At 47.3% G+C, this 19433-nt stretch overlaps 1 protein-coding gene across 1 annotated transcript in view; it reads left to right on the plus strand.

Moving 5' to 3' along the window:
- Positions 1–19433, plus strand: part of LOC120403842 (NACHT, LRR and PYD domains-containing protein 3-like) — a 109363-nt gene that overhangs the window by 65547 nt on the left and 24383 nt on the right. Inside the window, exons 11-12 of the mRNA XM_039535649.1 lie at positions 6292–6462; positions 9017–9187. Coding sequence (XP_039391583.1) covers positions 6292–6462; positions 9017–9187 — 342 coding nt within the window. The remainder of the gene's footprint in view (positions 1–6291; positions 6463–9016; positions 9188–19433) is intronic.

Below are 19433 nucleotides of genomic sequence, written 5' to 3' on the forward strand. Positions count from 1 at the left end.
AGTAATAAGAATACAGAGAAGGTGCCCCCCCACACCATTTCCAAATGCTTCTCATCACTATTGGGCATGTGAAGTGCATTAGATCTGACATTAAAAAAGTTTCCACTGTCTGAGGAAACACGCATTTGTTCCCTTCCATACTGAGGGCAACTTAGCTCAGGAGCCATACATTGGATTTTTCAGTGTGTGAGTTTATAGTGATTAGAGCAGGCCATGCAGTAATTTATCCTGCTAACCTTGGGTTGGTTTATATGGTAATTCATCTCTTACAGGACTAGGATGGAGCCAAAAGGTTGTTGTGACACAAGGTCCAAATTCTGCCCTCAGTTACATCTGTGCAGCTCCACTGACCCATCAAAGTTACACGTGAACAAGACCCAGGACTTCCTGCCAGTGCAGGGTTGTTCCTGCAGAAGCCAAAGGGGCTGCAGAGGGGGTAACTCAAGGTGGAATTTGACCCTAACACACTCTGGGTGATTCTCCCCTGCACGGCTCCATGTCCAGGCAGCTGTGTCTGAGCAAAGCTGGTGAGAAGAGCCTATTAAACCTCATTAGGGAATTTCACCTGCTCTATAGGCCTAACACTGCTGCCATTGGAGTCAACTGCAACACTTCCGTTGAGTTCTGTGGAGCCGAAATGGGCTTTCTGGGCCTGATCCAAAGCCCACTGAAACAGGTAACTCTAGAAGAACCTTCAGACCATGCTCACTATATCCCCCAACCAAGGGGTTGCTCTGCCTGGTTCACCCCAAAACCCCAGCACCCACATCCCCACTTTCCCTGAGCTCAGAGTTTTCCACTGGTGTGGGCTGGACTTTGCCAGTGAGGCCCCCAGAATCCCCAACCCCCCAACCTGAGGTGACGGCCAGAGGACTCCCAACCCCCGACCCCCTCTGTGTGGGGTGTGCCTCTGACCCTTCAGTCCACCCATCTACCCTATGTGGCTCTGACCCACTGGTCTCATATGCTTTTGACACCTCATGTGCCTTTGCTGCCCCCTCCCCTCCCCATGTGTCTGCACAGCCAGTGCTGTGAGAGGTATGGAGCAGGACAAGGTCAGGGAGCAATCCTGGATTTGCAGGAGGAGCACAGCACCTGCTACCCCCTTCAAGGTGTGTTACACACCCCCATGTGCGCCAGTCCCTCTCTGTGGGATGATGCCATAGCCCCACCTCTCCTGCCTTCCTGCCCCCAGTGATATGGAGGGAACAATCTCTGCACTGCCTTGAGGACAGGGACTGCAATTGTGCCTGGCCTTACACAGGCTGTTCACATTGGAGGGGAAGCACCTGGTGCCCCTCCCTGTCTGTTCACCTGTGTGAAAGCATTTGAGTTAGTATACAGTAGGGCAGTCTGAGAGGAACATCAGAGGGACCCTACTGTGCCAGGCAGATGGAATTCAGTATTGACAAGCCCAAAGTAATGCACGTAGGAGGGAAAAACTGAACCACTTATACACATTACTGGGCTCTCAAAACTGGCAATTACTTCCAGAGAAAATATTTGAAGGGGGAGAAAATTATTCATTTGAAAATTGTAACGAAAATGTTCAGTTTTTGTTTACCTGAAGAAGGTGTGTGTGTGGGGGGGAGGTAAGAGATAGGGGGAAGCCCCCCAAATATTCATCCTGATTTGAATTGAATATATTTTTGATTTAAGAGAAAAACTGGACTATTTTGAACGATACAAAAATGAGAAACGTTTTGTGTTGTTCAATGATCCATTTTTTCCATTTGAGAGGCTTTGGTGAGAAGATTCCAACAGCTCAGGAAAAAACCCTCAGCAACATTATGAACAGCTCAGTCTTCATTTCAGCTCCCCCAACCCCGTCCCACACAGATCCCTTGTGAAGTCTTGTCATAAACCTACAACTAAGGGTAGCATAAAATCCCTCTTTACTCTGTAAAGGGTTAATTCCTTTTTTACCTGTAAAGGGTTAAGAAGCTCAGATAACCTGAGTAGCACTTGACCAAAAGGACCAATAAGGGGAGAAGATACATTCAAATTTGTGGGCGAGGTTTTTGTCTGTCTTCTGGAGTCAACAAGGAAACAGGGCAAGGAAAATACATCTCCCTAAGCCATATCTGAACGAAGCATTTAGTCTTGCAAAAATAGTAAGTAATAGCAAAGAAATGCGTTAGATTATCTTTTATTTTAGCTTGTGAATTTTCCCTGTGCTAAGAGGGAGGTTTATCCCTGTTTTTGTAACTTTGAAGTTTTGCCTTGAGGGGAAATCCTCTGTGTTTTTGAGTCTTTTGTTATTCTGTAAAGTACTTACCATCCTGATTTCACAGAGGTGATTCTTTTACCTGTTCTTTAATTAAAATTCTTCTTTTAAGAACCCGATTGATTTTTCATTGTTCTTAATATCCAAGGGTTTGGATCTGTGTTCACCTGTACCAATTGGTGAGGATATTATTCTCAAGTCTTCCCCAGGAAAGGGGATGTAGGGGCTTGGGGGAATATGTTTGGGGGAATAGGACTCCAAGTGATCCTTTCCCTGATTCTTTGTCTAAATCACTTGGTGGTGGCAGCATACTGTTCAAGACAAGGTGGAATTTGTGCCTTGGGAAAGTTTTTAACCTAAGCTGGTAAAAATAAGCTTAGGGGGTCTTTCATGCAGGTCCCCGCATCTGTAACCCAGAGTTTAGAGTGGGGAAGGAACCCTGACAAGCCCCCTGAAGGAATCGTGGACATGAAGGGCAGGAAGGGGCCATTGTGATCATCTAGTCTGACCTCCTGTGTAACACAGGCCTAGAACTTCCTCAAAATAATTCCTTCAGCAGATCTAGAGAAACATCCAATCCTTGAGGTGGTGATGTGGGTTGGATCACGGGGGCTGCTGCGTGAGAAGCAGGATAATGGGCTCTATGTTGCAACATAATCGCTAAATGTTGTTTGCTGCACCTTTTGTGAGTGAGGTTAGGAACACAAGTTGCTGGGCCAACCTCTGCTTTCAATTGCACCTGTAAATTAGGAGTAACTGAGAGCAAAATGTGAACTATTGATCAGGCTGCAGGGTACTGCCAGGGGGTCATTGCCATAGCCATGGTCATCAGAAGGGAATCTGTTGTCTATTGTATTTGTCTAACCTGCTACTCCAGCAAAGGCAGTTGGAGGATTGTAAACTAGAGTTAGGGGGTGGTTAAAGATAGTTTGGCACTACAGGGTTTGGAGTCAGAAGCACAGTTAACAGACCACCCTAAAAGACAGAAGCTGCGACTTGGTTGTAGGGGAGTGAAGAAAAAAAAGTTTCAAAATGAAAATAAGCAGGTTAACACTTGGAGTTGCTCGGAAACAGTGAACTGCAACAGAGAAGGGCAATCCTGGAATTCCCTTGGGGTGCAAACAAAAGCAACAGAGACGGGGGGAACAAATTCAGGGTTTGCACGGTAACAACCACCACTCTTCTCCCAGAGCCAGGATGAAAAGCTAGGTGTAAGGATTCTCAACTCTTTTTACCTAGGTAGCCTTACTCTTTGCTCAGCACTAATTATATCCTTTTCTTTTTCTTCTCTGCCTCCTCCTCTGTTTGCTTAATTTGCTACTCTTTGCCTGTACTTTAAAAATAACCTCACAGGGTTAACTGGTTGCTTCACTGCAACACTGACAGACCCTTCTGCCAGACACAGGCAGCTAGTGTGATGTGGCTCTGGTGTTTAGCATTTAACCCTTTGGGTACTTCCATGTTTTTATAAAGTTTAATATCTTTTTTAAATGAGGACCAAAGAGTGTGGCCATGGTGAGGTACAGAGTGTCACAAGGGCGTCCCCTTGAGTCCTATGGGAATAACGAGAAAGGTAGAGGTCTGCTGGGAACCACTGGAGGATAGATGGGGATCAATTGTATGTCCATAAAAAATATTGATGTATGTCCCTCCCAATGGCCATGGAGGGGCAGAACCAATGGCCTGTTGCAAAATGGGGGTGATTAAGGATGATGTATATGGGGCATGGGGTGTTTTGCTGGGAATGTACACAATACTAGGGGGCACAGTTACTCCATCACATGACCAAGTTACACACATCCACATGCTGCCATTGGAACTATGGTGCACAAATGCATCGGTGGAACTCATTGCTGTAAATAATCAAACCAGTGCATATTACCTAATTCCATACCAAGTAGTCAAGCTGGCTTGGACAATGCCTCATTTCTCTGTGAATATCCAGTGGACTCATAATATGGACAAAAGCACATGAACACTGCAGGGGCAGCTCGCTGCAACTGCCAACAACTGGACAATCCCAACCACCTGGACACATAGCCTTCGGGACGGAGGAGGGAGTATTGAAAAATTTGCAGCTGTGGGAGGGAGGGAGGGAAAAAAGGGAGAGAAGTATTTTAAAAGATACATTGTACAGAACAATGCTTATACTCTTTCACGGTGAACAACACTATTCATATTACATAGCACATGTGATTTGAGTACAAGGTCATATTTTGCATCTTAATATTGAGTGCCTGTGGCTTTGGTGTTAAAGATCACAGATGCAGGTCTGGGCAACAGAATTAGGCTTGCATGCGGCCACGGTAAGCCATTTTCTTTCGGCTTCTGCAGCCTTCATAAAAGCAGCACCCTCCTTTCCCACATACCAAGCAAAGCCCGTTGAGTGCTGCGATTTTCCTGTTAACATGCAGCAGCAGAAACCAACCCCTCCCATCCAATTCTTTGGGATGATCGCTTTACCCATCCCCCCACCACGTGGCTGGTATCATGGAAGATCCCTGCTAGCCACCCCCACATCTCCCACCACGTGGCTGGTATCAGGGAAGATCCCTACTAGCCAAACGTGAAAAAGCTCAGCACCAATCATCCCCACTCCTCCCTCCACTTGGCTAACTGCAGGGAAGGAATTTTTTTCAGCCACAGGCAAACAGCCTAGTAGGAATGGCCACCTCTGTCCCCTTAATTAAATTCCCATATTTCAACCAGGTTACTGTGAACGATATCACTCTCCTGAGGATAACACAGCGAGATAAAGAACGGATGTTGCTTGAATGCCAGCAAACACCTGGACCATACACTGCCAGGCTTTGTCATGCAATGATACCAGATTACTTGCTACTAGCATGGCATGGTCAAGTGTCCTACCATGGAGGACGGAATAAAGCTGCGCTGCCCAGAAACCTTCTGCAAAGGCTTTTGGAATACCTCCAGGAGAGCTTCATGGAGATGTCCCTGGAGGATTTCCGCTCCATCCCCAGACACGTTAACAGACTTTTCCAGTAACTGTACTGGCCACAAATGCATCCCAAGTCCTCAGGGCAAATTAATAATTAAAAAAACGCTTGCTTTTAAACCATGTTTGATATTTACAAAGGTACACTCACCAGAGGTCCCTTCCATGGCTTCATTGTCTGGGATAGTGGCTTGGGAGGGCTGGGAGGGTACTTCCGTCAGGCTGAGAAAAAGGTCCTGGCTGTTGGGGAGAACGGAGTGCTGTGTGCTCTCCGCAAGCTCGTCCTCCTCTTCCTCCTCCTCATCTTCCCCATCCGCAGAATCCTCAGGCATGGCTGAAATTACCCCCTCCTCAGAATCCACAGTCAGGGGTGGGGTAGTGGTGGCAGACCCCCCCTAGAATTACATGCAGCTCAGTGTAGAAGCGGCATTTTTGCAGCCCTGCCCCGGACCTTCCGTTTGCTTCTTTGGTTTTATGGTAGGCTTGTCTGAGCTCCTTAACTTTCACATGGCACTGTACTGAGTCCCTAGTGTGGCCTCTCTCCATTATGGCCTTGGAGACTTTTTCAAATGTTTTTTCATTTCGTATTTTGGAACGGAGTTCTGCTAGCACACAATCATCTCCCCATATAGCGATCAGATCCAGTACCTTCCATACGGTCCATGCTGGAGCTCTTTTTCGATTCTCAGACTGAATGGTTACCTGTGCTGATGAGCTCTGCGTGGTCACCTGTGCTGATCAGAGCTCCACGCTGGGCAAACAGGAAATGAAATTCAAAAGTTCGCGGGGCTTTTCCTGTCTACCTGGCCAATGCATCTGAGTTCAGATTGCTGTCCAGAGCGGTCACAATGGTGCACTGTGGGATAGCGCCCAGGGGCCAATACCGTCGAATTGCGGCCACACTAACCCTAATCCGAAATGGCAATACCGATTTCAGCGCTACTCCCCTTGTCAGGGAGGAGTACAGATATCGGTATTAAGAGCCCTTTATATCGAAGTAAAGGGCTTCATTGTGTGGACGGGTGCAGGGTTAATTTGGTTTAATGCTGCTAAATTCGATATAAACTCGTAGTGTAGACCAGGCCTGTGTTTCTCTCTCCGGCTGCAGGTTGCGGGATTGTGAACTCACAGGCGCTTGCTGCAGGGATCTCGCCGCTGTTCTCAGCACCAGCCAGAGCCTGACAGAGCTGAAGCTGAGCGGTAATTATCTGGGTGATGCCGGAGTGCGGCTGCTGTGCAAGGGACTAAACCACCCAAACTGCAAACTGCAGAAACTGGAGTAAGTAACATTTGGCCTCCTCTGTGTATTCACAGGTGTCATCTATGTAAAGTGCTTGACAGGATGAGAGAGGGTGGAGGGGACAAAAAGGGTTTTTCTCTCTCTCTGCCCCACTCTGATGGTTCACCGGGGCTTGTTACCCCCTGCCTACAGCAAGAGGGGATCTTACTTGTAGTAGTTAGGCATCATCTCCCTGAAACCACCAGCACTTCACTCACTCAAGCACTCTCCTCTGAGCTTATGTCAGCCCCAGCTTTGCCTTGCAGGCTGACAAGCGGGGCACCCTAATCACTGAGTCCCTTTGAATGGTTCTCCTGTGATACCCAGCCCCAACTCTGGCTACTCACATACGTACCAGATACTCTGCAACCAAAGGTGCCGTGTACCCCAGTTTACCAGATTTACCTTAAATCACTGCTCCGGTACACCACACAGCACTTGGGAACTCTTGTAAGAAAACGAAAGTAGGTTTAAAAAAAGAAAAAAGATTTATTAGAAATGAGAGAAAGTTATAGAAACAACTGGTTCCGACAGAAAACAAAATCATAAAACAATGAACCTGGGTGTACACCTGTAAGTAGTTACCTCTCCTAGCTAATAAAGTAGGTTTTCCCCACAAAGTTCAGTCAGTTGCAGGACTAGCTGGTTTCATACGAACCAGGATGCAAACATTCAGGACAGCCCCCATGTCAAGGCTGAATCCCCACCCTGGCATTTTGAGTGTAGAAGGTGGGGGCCCACAAGGATTTTAAAAATTAATACTTGCCACTCCAAGCTTGTATTCAACTCCTACGGTTACAGCTTTTCTCTGATCTTGGCTTGGTAAACGCTACCACCACCCCCCAACTGCAAAAAAACCCTAACGCTTGGATACAGGAAGGAGCATTTTGGAATTCCTCCCTGTCTGGTATGCTAAAGCCCTTACCCACCCACCTCCAGGAAAGAGCTGAGAAAGAAAACATAGGAAATTAGCTGTTGCTACCATCTAATCAAACAATATGCACAAACCTCTTAGGACACCAGAAATTCAATCCTGTTATTAAAAATGGTAAATTTTATTAAAAACAAAAAAGAAAGAAAATACATCTGGAATTTAGGCTTCTGCTAGATATTAAAAGATCAATTGCAAAAACTAAGCACCCAAACTAGCTTTCTTGGGGGTTCTGCTTAAAGGTTACAAGAAAAGAAAAGCATCTGGGGTTAGCACATAGGAGTCCATTAGCCATAAGAAATAAACAGAAATAGCCCTAATCGCATCTTTCAAAACATTCCTGATCTACTTACACATTTGGGAATTCCAGATAAGTAGTTCTAGGTAAGATCTGATGATTTATGATCATGCCTGGTTTAAACCTACTTACAGCATTGCTGCTCTCTGTCTCTGCTCTCTGGAGAACCACAGACACAAAGGGTAAGCTTCTTTCCCAATTTTAAAAAGTTCTAGCCTTCCCATTGGCTCTTTTGGTCAGGTGCCCTTTTCCTTATCTGGGGGACTTTGTTAACCCTTTACAGGTAAAGCAAGCAGAGAACAGCCACCAAGAGGAACTTTATAGCTAACTGGCTGGCTAAGTGTCCAAAAAAGGGAATAACCTGCCCCCAGGGCCGGCTCCAGACCCCAGCGCGCCAAGCGCGCGCTTGGGGCGGTGTCCCACGGGAGGGCGGCAGGCGGCTCCGGTGGACCTCCCGCAGGCATGCCTGCGGAAGGTCTGCTGGTCCTGTGGCTCCGGTGGACCTCCCCGCAGACGTGCCTGCGGAGGGTCCGCTGGTCCCGTGGCTTCGGTAGAGCATCCGCAGGCGTGCCTGCGGGAGGTCCACCCGAGCCGCGGGACCAGCGGACCCTCCGCAGGCACGTCTGCAGGAGGTCCACCGGAGCTGCAGGACCGGCGACCGCCAGAGCGCCCCCCGCGGCGTGCCGCCCTGCTTGGGGCAGTGCAAATCCTAGAGCTGCCCCTGCCTGCCCCCCCTTCATTTATCACACCCCACAACTCCTGAACAGGTTTCCTCAGTGATAAATACACAGCACCTTTCCCTACACTTTGTTATACTGAAAAGTGTAGTCTTCTGTATTGGTAGCCAGGGCGATCCCCTGTCGCACCATCCAAGGGTACATCAGTACCAATTCCTGCCTGATTGGCTGAGAGCTGGGTAGGTGGAACTTAGGGTGGCCAGACGGCTGCCCCTTAAATTCTGGTTGGTCAGTGGAAAGGCTGAGGGGTGGTGCTTAGTGATGAAATCTTACCCCAAACCTTAATCCTTATTGGTCAATGGCAGAGGTTTAAGGATTCGGGTATCTGGGCCATTCACAATGTTAATTGGTCAAGAGTGAAGTGCAAGGGGTGGGGCTTAGGGAGGAAGTCCCACTCAACACCAGTTCCTCATTGGACAAAGAGGGAGGACTTGGGAAGCAGGATCGGGAGAAGGGGAAGTTCAGGTTCATTCTGGGTGCTGATTGGTCAGAGAGGGGTTGTTGGGCAGGGACACCTGTTAGAACAGCTGTGATGAGCCCTATTCACAGCGTGATCCCTCTTCTCTGTGTTTCCTTCTCTGGCTGCAGCTTGCGGGATTGTGAGCTCACAAGTGCTTGCTGCGGGGATCTTGCTGATGTTCTCAGAGCCGGCCGGACCCTGACAGAGCTGAAGCTGAATGGTAATAATCTGGGTGATGCCGGAGTGCGGCTACTGTGCGAGGGACTGAAACACCCGAACTGCAAACTGTGGAGACTGGAGTAAGTAACATTTGGCCTCGTCTGTGTATTCACAGTGTCCTCTATGTAAAGTAGAACCAGGATCCCAACATTCAAGACAGCCCCCACAACTCCTCAATCATAGTCATATTTCAATCAAACAGCATCACACCTGGGCCTAATGTACGTTTTGACTAACAACAGGGAGAGTGACAAAGGCATGAACAACAGTGCCAAAGGACTGAAAAAGGCTGAAGAATAAGAGTGGGACAGCAACCTGTTGAGGAGTTGAATGGAATATCCTTTTTCTGTTGTTTCCAGGACTCAATGATCCCATGTAATTCCACTCTGCAAAAAGAAAATCTCGTCCCCCAAAGGGGTGAGCATATGAATCCCCTACAGAAATTAGTTTATGAATCTCAGTTGTACCATCAAATCATCTGTTTAGCACATGGTTCTGTATAGGAATTCCCAGGTATAGCAGGTCATTGCTGTGAATGCCTGGTTTTGCACCTGGCAGAAGGAGGAATACCTCTGAGCTTTCTAATGCATTAGAGTCTGTCCTGGAATTGGAAGTGTATGGATTTCTTGAATTTTGAGGGAGCATACTGGCTGAGTGGACATAAGAGAGGAGACTGTGATTTCGGAGATAGATGAGGAGTTAATGATGATTGAAGAGAAGCTCCCTTGTCAGAGCCTCCTGTCCCTGGTCTCTGAGGAACATGGGCCTCATCTCCATCTCAGATGCAATGAGGCTTCATGGCTTCATTTCTCCTCAGTTGCCGCAATGCTGTAGAATGCCAAGATGTTCAAGTTCTTCTTCGAGTGCTTCCTCATGTCCATTCTGCTGTATGTGTGTGTGCTCACCACACGCACCAGTGCCAGAAGTTTTCCTTCTCAGTGGTTTCTGTAGGGGACAGGCGCTGGTGTCCTCTGGAGTGGTGTGCATATGCCGTAGTATAAGGGGCGGCGCCAGCTCCCCACACCCTCAGTTCCTTCCTACCGGCAGTGATGGTGCTGGAACGTTTCTTTGCTTCTGCAAACCTTTGCTTCTCTAGAACTGTTCGTTGAGAACTTCCTACTGTAAATAGTTTGTTACTGTTAGTATTAGTCCCCTTAGTGTTAGTTAGTTATAGTTGTCTAAGATGGAACTTAGCCTCAGGAAGGGGCATGCCCTGCTCCCCAGGTTTTAAGAACTGCGACCGCTGTCAGAAACCTATGCCAGTCAGTGACCCCCATACCACATTTCTGTGGTGTTTGGGGCATCAGCGACAGGTGTCACATTTGCAAGAGCTTTAAGCCCCACACCAAGAAAAACCAGGATATCTGACTCAAAGCACTCCTTATGGAGTTGGCACTGACACCGGCACCGGAGCATCCGAGATTGGACTCCATGTCCAGCACTGCGGCTTCAGTGCCGTGCCAGGGCTGTCATCGATCAGACGAAAGTCTGCCTCCCTGGCACCACCTAGTAAAAAGAGGAAGACCGGGAGAGGTCATTCTCCTGCTCGCAAGGGCAAGGAGAGGTAGGAGACGAGCCTAGACCTATGAAGGGCAGCTCATCGCCTCCAAGAGCGAGTGGGGCCTCAGCTTCTGTCAAGCAGGTCAGCCCATCATGGGACGCGCCTGCCTGCCCCAGACAACAGCATGGTAGTCTGGCACCTGATGATGCTGTTGACACCAGAGGCCCTGCAAATGGTGTAGGACATCTTGTCCCTTCTGGGGCCACCCACACCAGCATCAGCAACTCCCAAATCAAGGGGTAAGCTTGTCTATAGACCATCCCCTCGGTTCCCATCAGTGTGGCACTGCTCGCCTCCTCAGGGAGCGTCCTGCTAGCACTTGCCCACATAGTCACCAAGCCTTGGACATGGGGCTGCCCTCCAGTAGGAGCCCACGGCGCTGGTCCCTGGACTCCGGTCGTTGCTCTGTGGGCTCGAAGTGTCGGTCACTGGTGGGATGGCACAAACCTACTTAGGCACACTCAACCCCACAACCCCAGTACCAGGAGCACCATAGCCGCTCCTCATCACGTCAGCAGCAGTCCAGCAAAAGTCCTCATCTGGACACCTGATACCGATCCTCATCATACCTGCATATGTCACCGTATCAGCATTGTCACCCGTCATCTCAACATCGGTCACTCTCCCGATCCATGGACCAGCATCACTCACAAAGCCTTTGGTGTAGATTGCCGGGGTACCATCACAGATCCACCAAATGTTGATGCCAGTCACCGGGATCCCAATGCAGTGGGTTGTCACCCTTGCTCAGATCCCACTTAGAGCATGGCATTGGGCACAGCTGGGACCAAGGCACCTGGTTGGCCTCGGTATGGTCCTGGTCTTCGGAACATGGCCCTTCATCCTCGGGCTCGGAGTCACAACAGGAATCCCTGCAGGCGGGTCAAGGTCCTCCTCCAAGTGCTCCAGTCTTCCCTGTGGCACCGCCAGGAGCATCATGGCCCCAGGGCCTGCTGGTGACGGCGGTTACCATGCTTAGGACATCCCAGGTGCAACAAACTGGGGAAGAGGGTCCTACCAAGTTGGTTGCAGAGGTGGTGGCACCTGCTGTACCTGCATCATCATCCTGGTCGCCTGATGAGGCCATCATGGGACCCCCATCTATGATCCTCCAGGACGATGCCAAAGCTCATCAGGAGCTTTTGAAGATGGTAGCCTCTAATTTGGGGCTGGAGAGTGATGAGCTGGAGGAGCCCTCTGACACTCTCTTCAATGTCCTCACCTTGGTAGCCCCTACTAGGATGGTGCTGCCAGTACATGAGGGGGTGGCCAAGATTACCAAGGTCCTTTCACATCACTATTCCCAATTTCCAAGTGAGCAGAGCCCACAAAACGGTGTGAATAATTGTACACCAACCCTGGCTCAAACTCGGTGGTGGTGTCGGCAGTCAACAAGTGGGAGAGACGGTGGCAACCAGGGGCTACTCCCAAAAATAAGGAGGCAAAGAAACTAAACTAATCTGGGAGAAAAGTTTATTCATCCTCGAGCCTCCAACTGACAGTGGCAAACTATCAGACCTTGCTGGGCCGTTATAATTTTAATATTTGGCAGTCGATGGCCAAATTCTTGGTCTCCCTCCCAGAGGACCCCAGGAAGGAATTCCAGGCAATCCTGGAAGAGGGGCAGGGAGTAGCAAGGGCAGCACTGCAAGCGGCTTTGGAGGCGGCTGATTCTGCTATTCGGACCATGGTCTCGGCCATCTCTATGAGGAGGGTGGCGTGGCTGCAGTCCTCAGGTTGTCGATGGAAGTTAACAGTCCATCCACGATCTCTTGTTCGACGACCACGCCCTGTTTCCAGAAAGCATGGATGATAAACTGCACGAGCTAAAGGATTCACACACTATGCTTAAGACCATGTACACCCTGGACCCTCAATGAAAGCATTTTAAGCTGCAGCCTCCCGAGCGGCAGTGCAGCCAGCCTAGGCAAGAGCACTTCCAAAAAGAAGGCAAGGGCTACAAATACCGTCAGGGCCAGAAACCTCTACCTCTGTGCAGGTTGGTTCTTCCCACTCCCAGCAAGGGTCAAAGGGGGCATTTTTGAGGGTGCACCCGAGGGTGACATTCCAGCCACTGTCCTGGATCCTGCCCCTCTTCCGTTTCAGTGGTAGTGCGGATTAACAGTCCAGAATTGTTCAGTGATGTATGCCTTAGTGGTTACTGTGGCAGAGAAGGAGGAGGATCTCTTGGACTCTTCATGGTCAAAGAGCAGGTATGGAAGAATTCTTTGTGTAGATGTTTATTTCTTCTTGGGTTTTCCCAGCACTGGCACTTGGATTTTCTTCCCCCCGGCTTCATCTGTCACAGGTAGGAGAAACCATAGAGTTCTGTAAGAGCCATACAGGGGAGGAGGCATTTCTGCAGCCAAGTGTTGTTGGCAGTGGACAGTCAGTGAGTGGGATGTCTCATTAGTTCTTCTAGTCCTTGGCTGCTTGGTTAGGGTACCTGTGTTTTGTGACTATGAGCTATCTCGGCAGATCATGATGTTTAGACTACAGCTGGTCTAAAAGTCAGTGTTTGCACTCTACAGGAATTCTAAACTTCTGAAAAAACATTGTTTTCTTTTGGAATGAAAAGCAGAAATTTAAAATTTTCCCACAGAAGGGAAAATCCAAAAAAAAATTGTTTTGAAATAATCAAAAAAATTTGTTGCACAATTTTTCAAAAAGAAAGTGAGTCTAGAAGTTGAAGCTCTGGGTCTCCTGGCTCAGCCGTGGCTCCCAGGGCGTCTAGACTCCCAGTTCCGTATTACTCCTAGCAGATTAATGGGGAGCAAGCAGCCAAGAAGTCCAGAGAGCCTCAGAGGTAGGGAGTAGGGGCTTCCAGTCTCCCACCTCTGTGTCAGGGAGCAGGAGCTGATCTCCCGCTCAAGCCACAGTTCTCAGCGTTCCAGGCTCCCCATTGCCCAAAGCTGAGTCCCAGCTGGAGCCAGGGTTCGCAGGGATTCCAGTTGCTGAGCCAGTGACTTCCACCAGTTTAGTGGTTTGACTTTCTTTAAAACTTCAGCACAAACACATACTGCTTGAATATTACTTTTTATTCAATTTAAATTGTTTAAGTAGATTATGGTAGGTTTCTATTTTAACATAACAAGTGAATTTCAATTTTACCTTGAAAATTGTTTATTTCTAAAGAAAAAATGTATTTAATTTAAATAAAAATCCAATTTAAATCAAATAAAGTATAAAAACAAACAATCAAAAAACACAACCAGCAAACAATGGAGGAAGTTTGTGTTTAGAAACATTGATTTTTCTCCACCCTGCTCACTCTCAATATCAGGTTTGAGGCATGAGCCAAAGCAGAACATGACAATACGTTTATTTTTGCAGGTCTGACTTGTCTGCATTACCACTTTCAAGTAAAGACTAAATATAAAGATTTATATTTGTGTGAAAAGGACTTTTTAGTTCACAGTATTGTGGAAGCCAGTAAATAATTAACAAGGATTTGAAGAGATCTTAATGAATGTTAGTTAGCAAGAGTCAGGCCATACTGTAACCTTAATGACGTAAGACTTGTAGGAGCAAAGATAGTGCGAGGCGACAGGACAGGAACTGTGTACAAAGTTATTATGACCTTGCAATCACTAACCAAAATGCAGGCTTGCTTTTCTTAGGATTGAGACAAATAAGATAAGCCTTTTTGCTGTGTATAAACAAAATGTAGTTGTTGCTTTTTACTGTCTGTATTATTGTTAGAAATTGTCTGTAAAAGGTATAAAGGCTTGCTGTGATTGTTTACCAGTTGAGAGACCTGTCCAGGACCCTGTGTCCTATGGCACTCTCTCCCTCCATGGTAATTACTGGAGAAATAATAAAGTATTTAATTTTGCTGCACCCAAACAAAAAAGCGAGAACTGAGTTTTTCTTCGACAGTATAAAGAAATTTGCATGAAGGGGTCTTGTTTCAGCAACTCTTTTATGGGAAGTCATATACTCTGGTTATCGAGCTACCAAATTTGGCCCTTTTACAGAAACTCTTCAACAATTTTAAGCACAACTTGTGAATATATTCTGTGCCTCTTGCCATTCAGCAACAAATACAGTATTGATTTGTTCAACGGAATTTCTGGTGCTTGTCTGTCAGTCATGGTTCATGGCCCATCACTTTGATACTCCAAATTATGCTTGGCAGTTACCAACATGCCCAAGCAGTTCTCCTATTTGGGTTTCCGTGTCTCAACCGAAAGAGCGACTCTTTTCATCAAGTCAGCCATCGACAACTTCAGAGACACTGGTCCTCAGGTGGTGGCAGAATAAATTCCACATATAGTTTAGGGTAGTTGTGGTATTATTTATTAGTAGTGTATTTTAGTAGAGCCAGAATTCCTCCACTGGGTTCAGGGCCTCATTGTGTGTTGTGTTAGGCACTAGACATGCTGTTGTGGCAGGGGCGACCAGATGGCTTGGCTACAGTCATCCAAGGTTTTTTTTTGTTTGTTTGTTTGTTTTTTAAGCACGTAAGTTTTTAGGCTTGGGGAGACACTCTGCTAATTTTTGTATACACAACTATATTCTAAAACCCAGCATCAACTTGGATTGATTAGGGAAATGTATAGAGGCATAGTAGCATTTCCATGATTAAGTATGAATTAAGATTTACAGTTAAATCAGGACTGAAAACCCTTTATTTTACACAACATTTTGTTATAGACAAAAAACAAGGTTTTTCCTGCCACTGAACTCAGAAATGATGGATTCACATGTCCTCTACCATTTCCAATGAGTCTCCTGAGTCCCATGTTATCACAGAGAATCATACCGTCTTATAGAGGATAATGGTGAAAATTTCATGATTTTTAAGCCAGTTTGTTAACTCTGTTGCCTGGCTCATGATTTGAGAACACTTTCAACATACAATGAGTGTGTATCCTATTGCAACCTTTTGGTTGCAACCTTTCTACAAATAATTTAAAAAAAACCCTGAGTTCCCCGATTTCTCCTCTTCCCCACCCCCTTTTTAAAAATCTGTTCTTTTATTTCTCTTTGCTCGGGTATTTTCTTTTCTCTTTTTTCCTTCAGCCTTTTACTTGTCTGTGTTTACCCTCCAATTTAACTCATTTTTTCCTGCCATTTCCCTTCTAAACCTCTCTCTTCAACTTCCCCTTTTTCCTCCTTTTTCTCTCTGTTCCCTTGATACTCCCTTTATAGCTCTTTCATTCTTTCTCTTTCACCCTCACCATCTTTATTAATTCTCCTCCCCCCCTTTCCCCATATCACTTCCTATGGGGCCCCTATTCCATTTAGGGTCTCTCCCCACTTTCAGTGCTTTTCCCCAAAGGTCTCTCTTACAGTTCACACCATGGTGGGTCTTCACTTACCCCACCTAAACCTTATCTCTTCCATTGAACATATCATGGTGCAAGGGAAGAGGGTCGTTTCCTTACCCTTATAGTAATAATTTGGTCCTGGTCCTACCTCAGTTGTAAGCCTGACTGAGGAAAAGTGGATGGAAGTTTATGAAATGGTTCAGTCGCCTGCCTCTATATAAATCTATGGTAGGCCCACATCTTGAATACTGTGTGAAATGTGGACACCCCATCTCAACAAAGATATATTTGAATGGGAAAAGATTCAGAAAAGGGCAACAAAAATGATTAGGGGTATGGAACAGCTCCCGTATGAGGAGAGATTAGTAAGATTGGGACTTTTCAACTTGGAAAAGAGACAACTAAGGAGGGAAATGATAGAGATCTAAAAAATCATGACTGGTATGGAGAAAGTAAATAAGGAAGTGTTATTTACTCCTTCTCATAACACAAGAACTAGGAGTCACAAAATGAAATTAACAGGCAGCGGGTTTAAAACAAACAAAAGGAAGTATTTATTTACACAACACACAGTCGACCTGTGGAACTCTTTGCCAGAGGGTGTTGTGAAGGCCAAGACTTTAGCTGGGTTCAAAAAAGAACTAGATAAGTTCATGGAGGATAGGTCCATCAATAGCTATTAGCCAGGATGGGCAGGGACGGTGTTTCTAGCGTCTGTTTGCCAGAAGCTGGGAATGGGCGACAGGAGATGGATCACATGATGATTATCTGTTCTGTTCATTCCATCAGGGGCACCTGGTATTGGCCACTGTCAGAAGACAGGATACTGGGCTAGATGGACCTTTTGTTCTGGCCCAGTATGGGTTCTTATGTTCTTAATAATGAATGTTGATGGGAAAATTTAATAAAATTAATACAACCACCCTTTTCTACTGCTGGGGGGATGGGGTTTTCTCCTTTGGAAGCCAGTTGGAGTCCTTCTTTCCCCTCACATTTCCTCTCCTCACTTTGGGGTCTTTTTCTTCTCACCTTCTCATGTGTCTTTTCTCTTATTTTATCTGTAAATTTTATTGGTGTTTTCTGCATTACTTTATCTTGGATGGCCTCTTCTCTCCCTAGCCACTGCTCCCCCAAGTTAGTGCTTATCTCCCCAATTTCCCACATATACCCATGGTGTTTTACTCTTCATTTTCACCCCAACCTTAGAGTCCCTCACTCACTGGGGGCTCCTCTTGTCTTGCCTCCAAAATATCTTGGGGGCTCTATTCTCCCTTACAGAACTTTTGGGCTCACCCAGGGATTGAGGGCTTCTCTCCCTTGTACCAATTCAGCGGCTCTTTTTCTCTCCCAAGCGTTGGGGGATCTGATCCCTCTTCAGTAGGATGACCATAGTTTCAAGGCAACTGTGGTGATGGAGGGGTCACTGCCATGTCCAGTTCTGATGGGTGTGAAGTCTGGGACATGCAGAGAATTTGGCAGCTGGTTGGAGTTGGGGAGGGCTCATGCTTGGGTGTGCAAGGGGCTCCCTGTGAGGCCTTGAAAGAGGACAAAGACAGCCATGCCTGGGGGTGGTCCCTGAGGGCACATGGTTACCCAGTCTGCTGCAATGGTTACCCACTCAAATGGCTGGCAGCTTTATCAGGAGCCCAGACTCTGCTGAAACATTACAGAAACCAGCAGAACTTCTGCTTTTATAAGCTCAACAGGGAGTGTGAAACAGGCCCTGCCAACAGATTCACATGGTCGCCCCCCTCTCCGGGGCTCTTCTCTCCCCAAATCTCAGGGATCCCTCTTGCCAGGAGGCTCTTTTCTCTTTTGTCTTTCCCCCTTTAACTCTGGTGTCAGTGGAAGGTGGGTGTGATGCTGCCAGTGCTGGGCCTGATGGCTGCCTCCCCTCCCCAGGCCTGACGGTCAAAGTTTGGCACTGTTGTGACTATTAGGCCTATAAACTGCACCCATGTTGTGAGCTCAAATGTAAACAGTATGTGAGAGTCCATAAGATGTTACAATAACCATGAAAAATAGGTCAAGCTGTTAACAATGTTGAATCTTGCCAGAGGTGCAAGAAAACCAGATAGTGAAAATAGATTAATTTAAACCAAAAATGCCATGTTGTTATAATCCAAGGACTGTTGAAATTATGCTTATGAAAAACAGATATGTGGAACCAGAAACTGGTGTGATGGATATTAGGCCTAATTGGTGGACAAAATGATAAGGGAGATGAACTATGATGCCTGCTTTTCCCACTTTTGCATTCCTTAAAAAGAGACTTTGGAAAAAAAAATTCCGATCCCTTTGGATAAGCTCCCCGTCTCATCTCCCACCCCACCTTGCATCTCAGCTCATCCCCCAAACTGCCAGCACTGCAACTCACCTCGGCTCATCTAAAGGACTTTGTTCCTGAGAGGAAGGCCGGCTGACCTTAAACTTTGTTTTCACCTGTGAGTGCTGAAGGTCATCACGTTATCATGACATGCAATTCTCAGCCCAGCAGTGGGGTATCAAACTGCCAACACAACAGAAGCACACAAGATGCTGCATTGTTTTCCCTTCCCTTGTTGTATTATTTCCTATCCCCCTTTCCTTTCCTTCTCTTCTCTCTCTTACTCTTTTGGCTTTTCATCAAATCCTGAAGTCAGCTATGCTGTATTCATCCAAACCTGCCTTGTCTAAGAAGAAATGATCCTCTCAGATAACATCCTTGACCATATCGTAAACCAGGGTCCAAGCAGCAGGTGTCGTGGTCAACTTGCCAGCCATACATAAATAACTGGCAATACAGTGTTCCAAAAACATCAACAAAACTCATCTTTCACTCAACTTTTCTATCCTATCTCCAGGGGCGGCTCTAGAAATTAGGCTGCCCCAGGCAGCGCGGTGTGCTGCGCCGCCCTTCCTCGGTCCCGCGGCGGGTCCCCTCTTCCCGCGGCTCCGGTTGAGCTCCCGCGGCAGGTCCACCGGAGCCCCGGGACGAGCGGACCTGCCGCAGGCATGACTGCGGGAGCTCCACTGGAGCCGCGGGAACAGCGAACCTCCCGCGGGCACGGTCCGGCGGCTCTGCTTGAGCTGCAGCAGTCATGCCTGTGGGAGGTCCAACCGAGCCGCGGGACGAGCCCCCCTCCGCAGTCATGCCTGCGGCAGGTCCGGTCGTCCGCGGCTCCGGTGGACCTCCCGCAGGCATGACTGCGGCAGGTCCACCGGCCCAGCCTGCCGCCCCCTAGATTTGGCCGCCCTAGGCAACAGCTTGGTTTGCTGGTGCCTAGAGCCGCCCCTGCCTATCTCTCTTCACCTCGTGTCTGTCTGTTTGTTAAAAAACAGGGTAAGTAAAGTATACATCAGGACTGATAATAAAATTACTCCTTTCCTTTCCATCAAAGAAAAGTTGTTCTGAAAATAAGAGACTGATATTTTGCCTCCAAAAAGAGAAAGACGTAGAAGATTATGACTAAGTTTGGTTTGCATAATCACTCAGTGACATTTTCAATATAA

This window comes from Mauremys reevesii, linkage group 4 (assembly GCF_016161935.1).
Source record: "Mauremys reevesii isolate NIE-2019 linkage group 4, ASM1616193v1, whole genome shotgun sequence".
Taxonomy (NCBI): domain Eukaryota; kingdom Metazoa; phylum Chordata; order Testudines; family Geoemydidae; genus Mauremys; species Mauremys reevesii.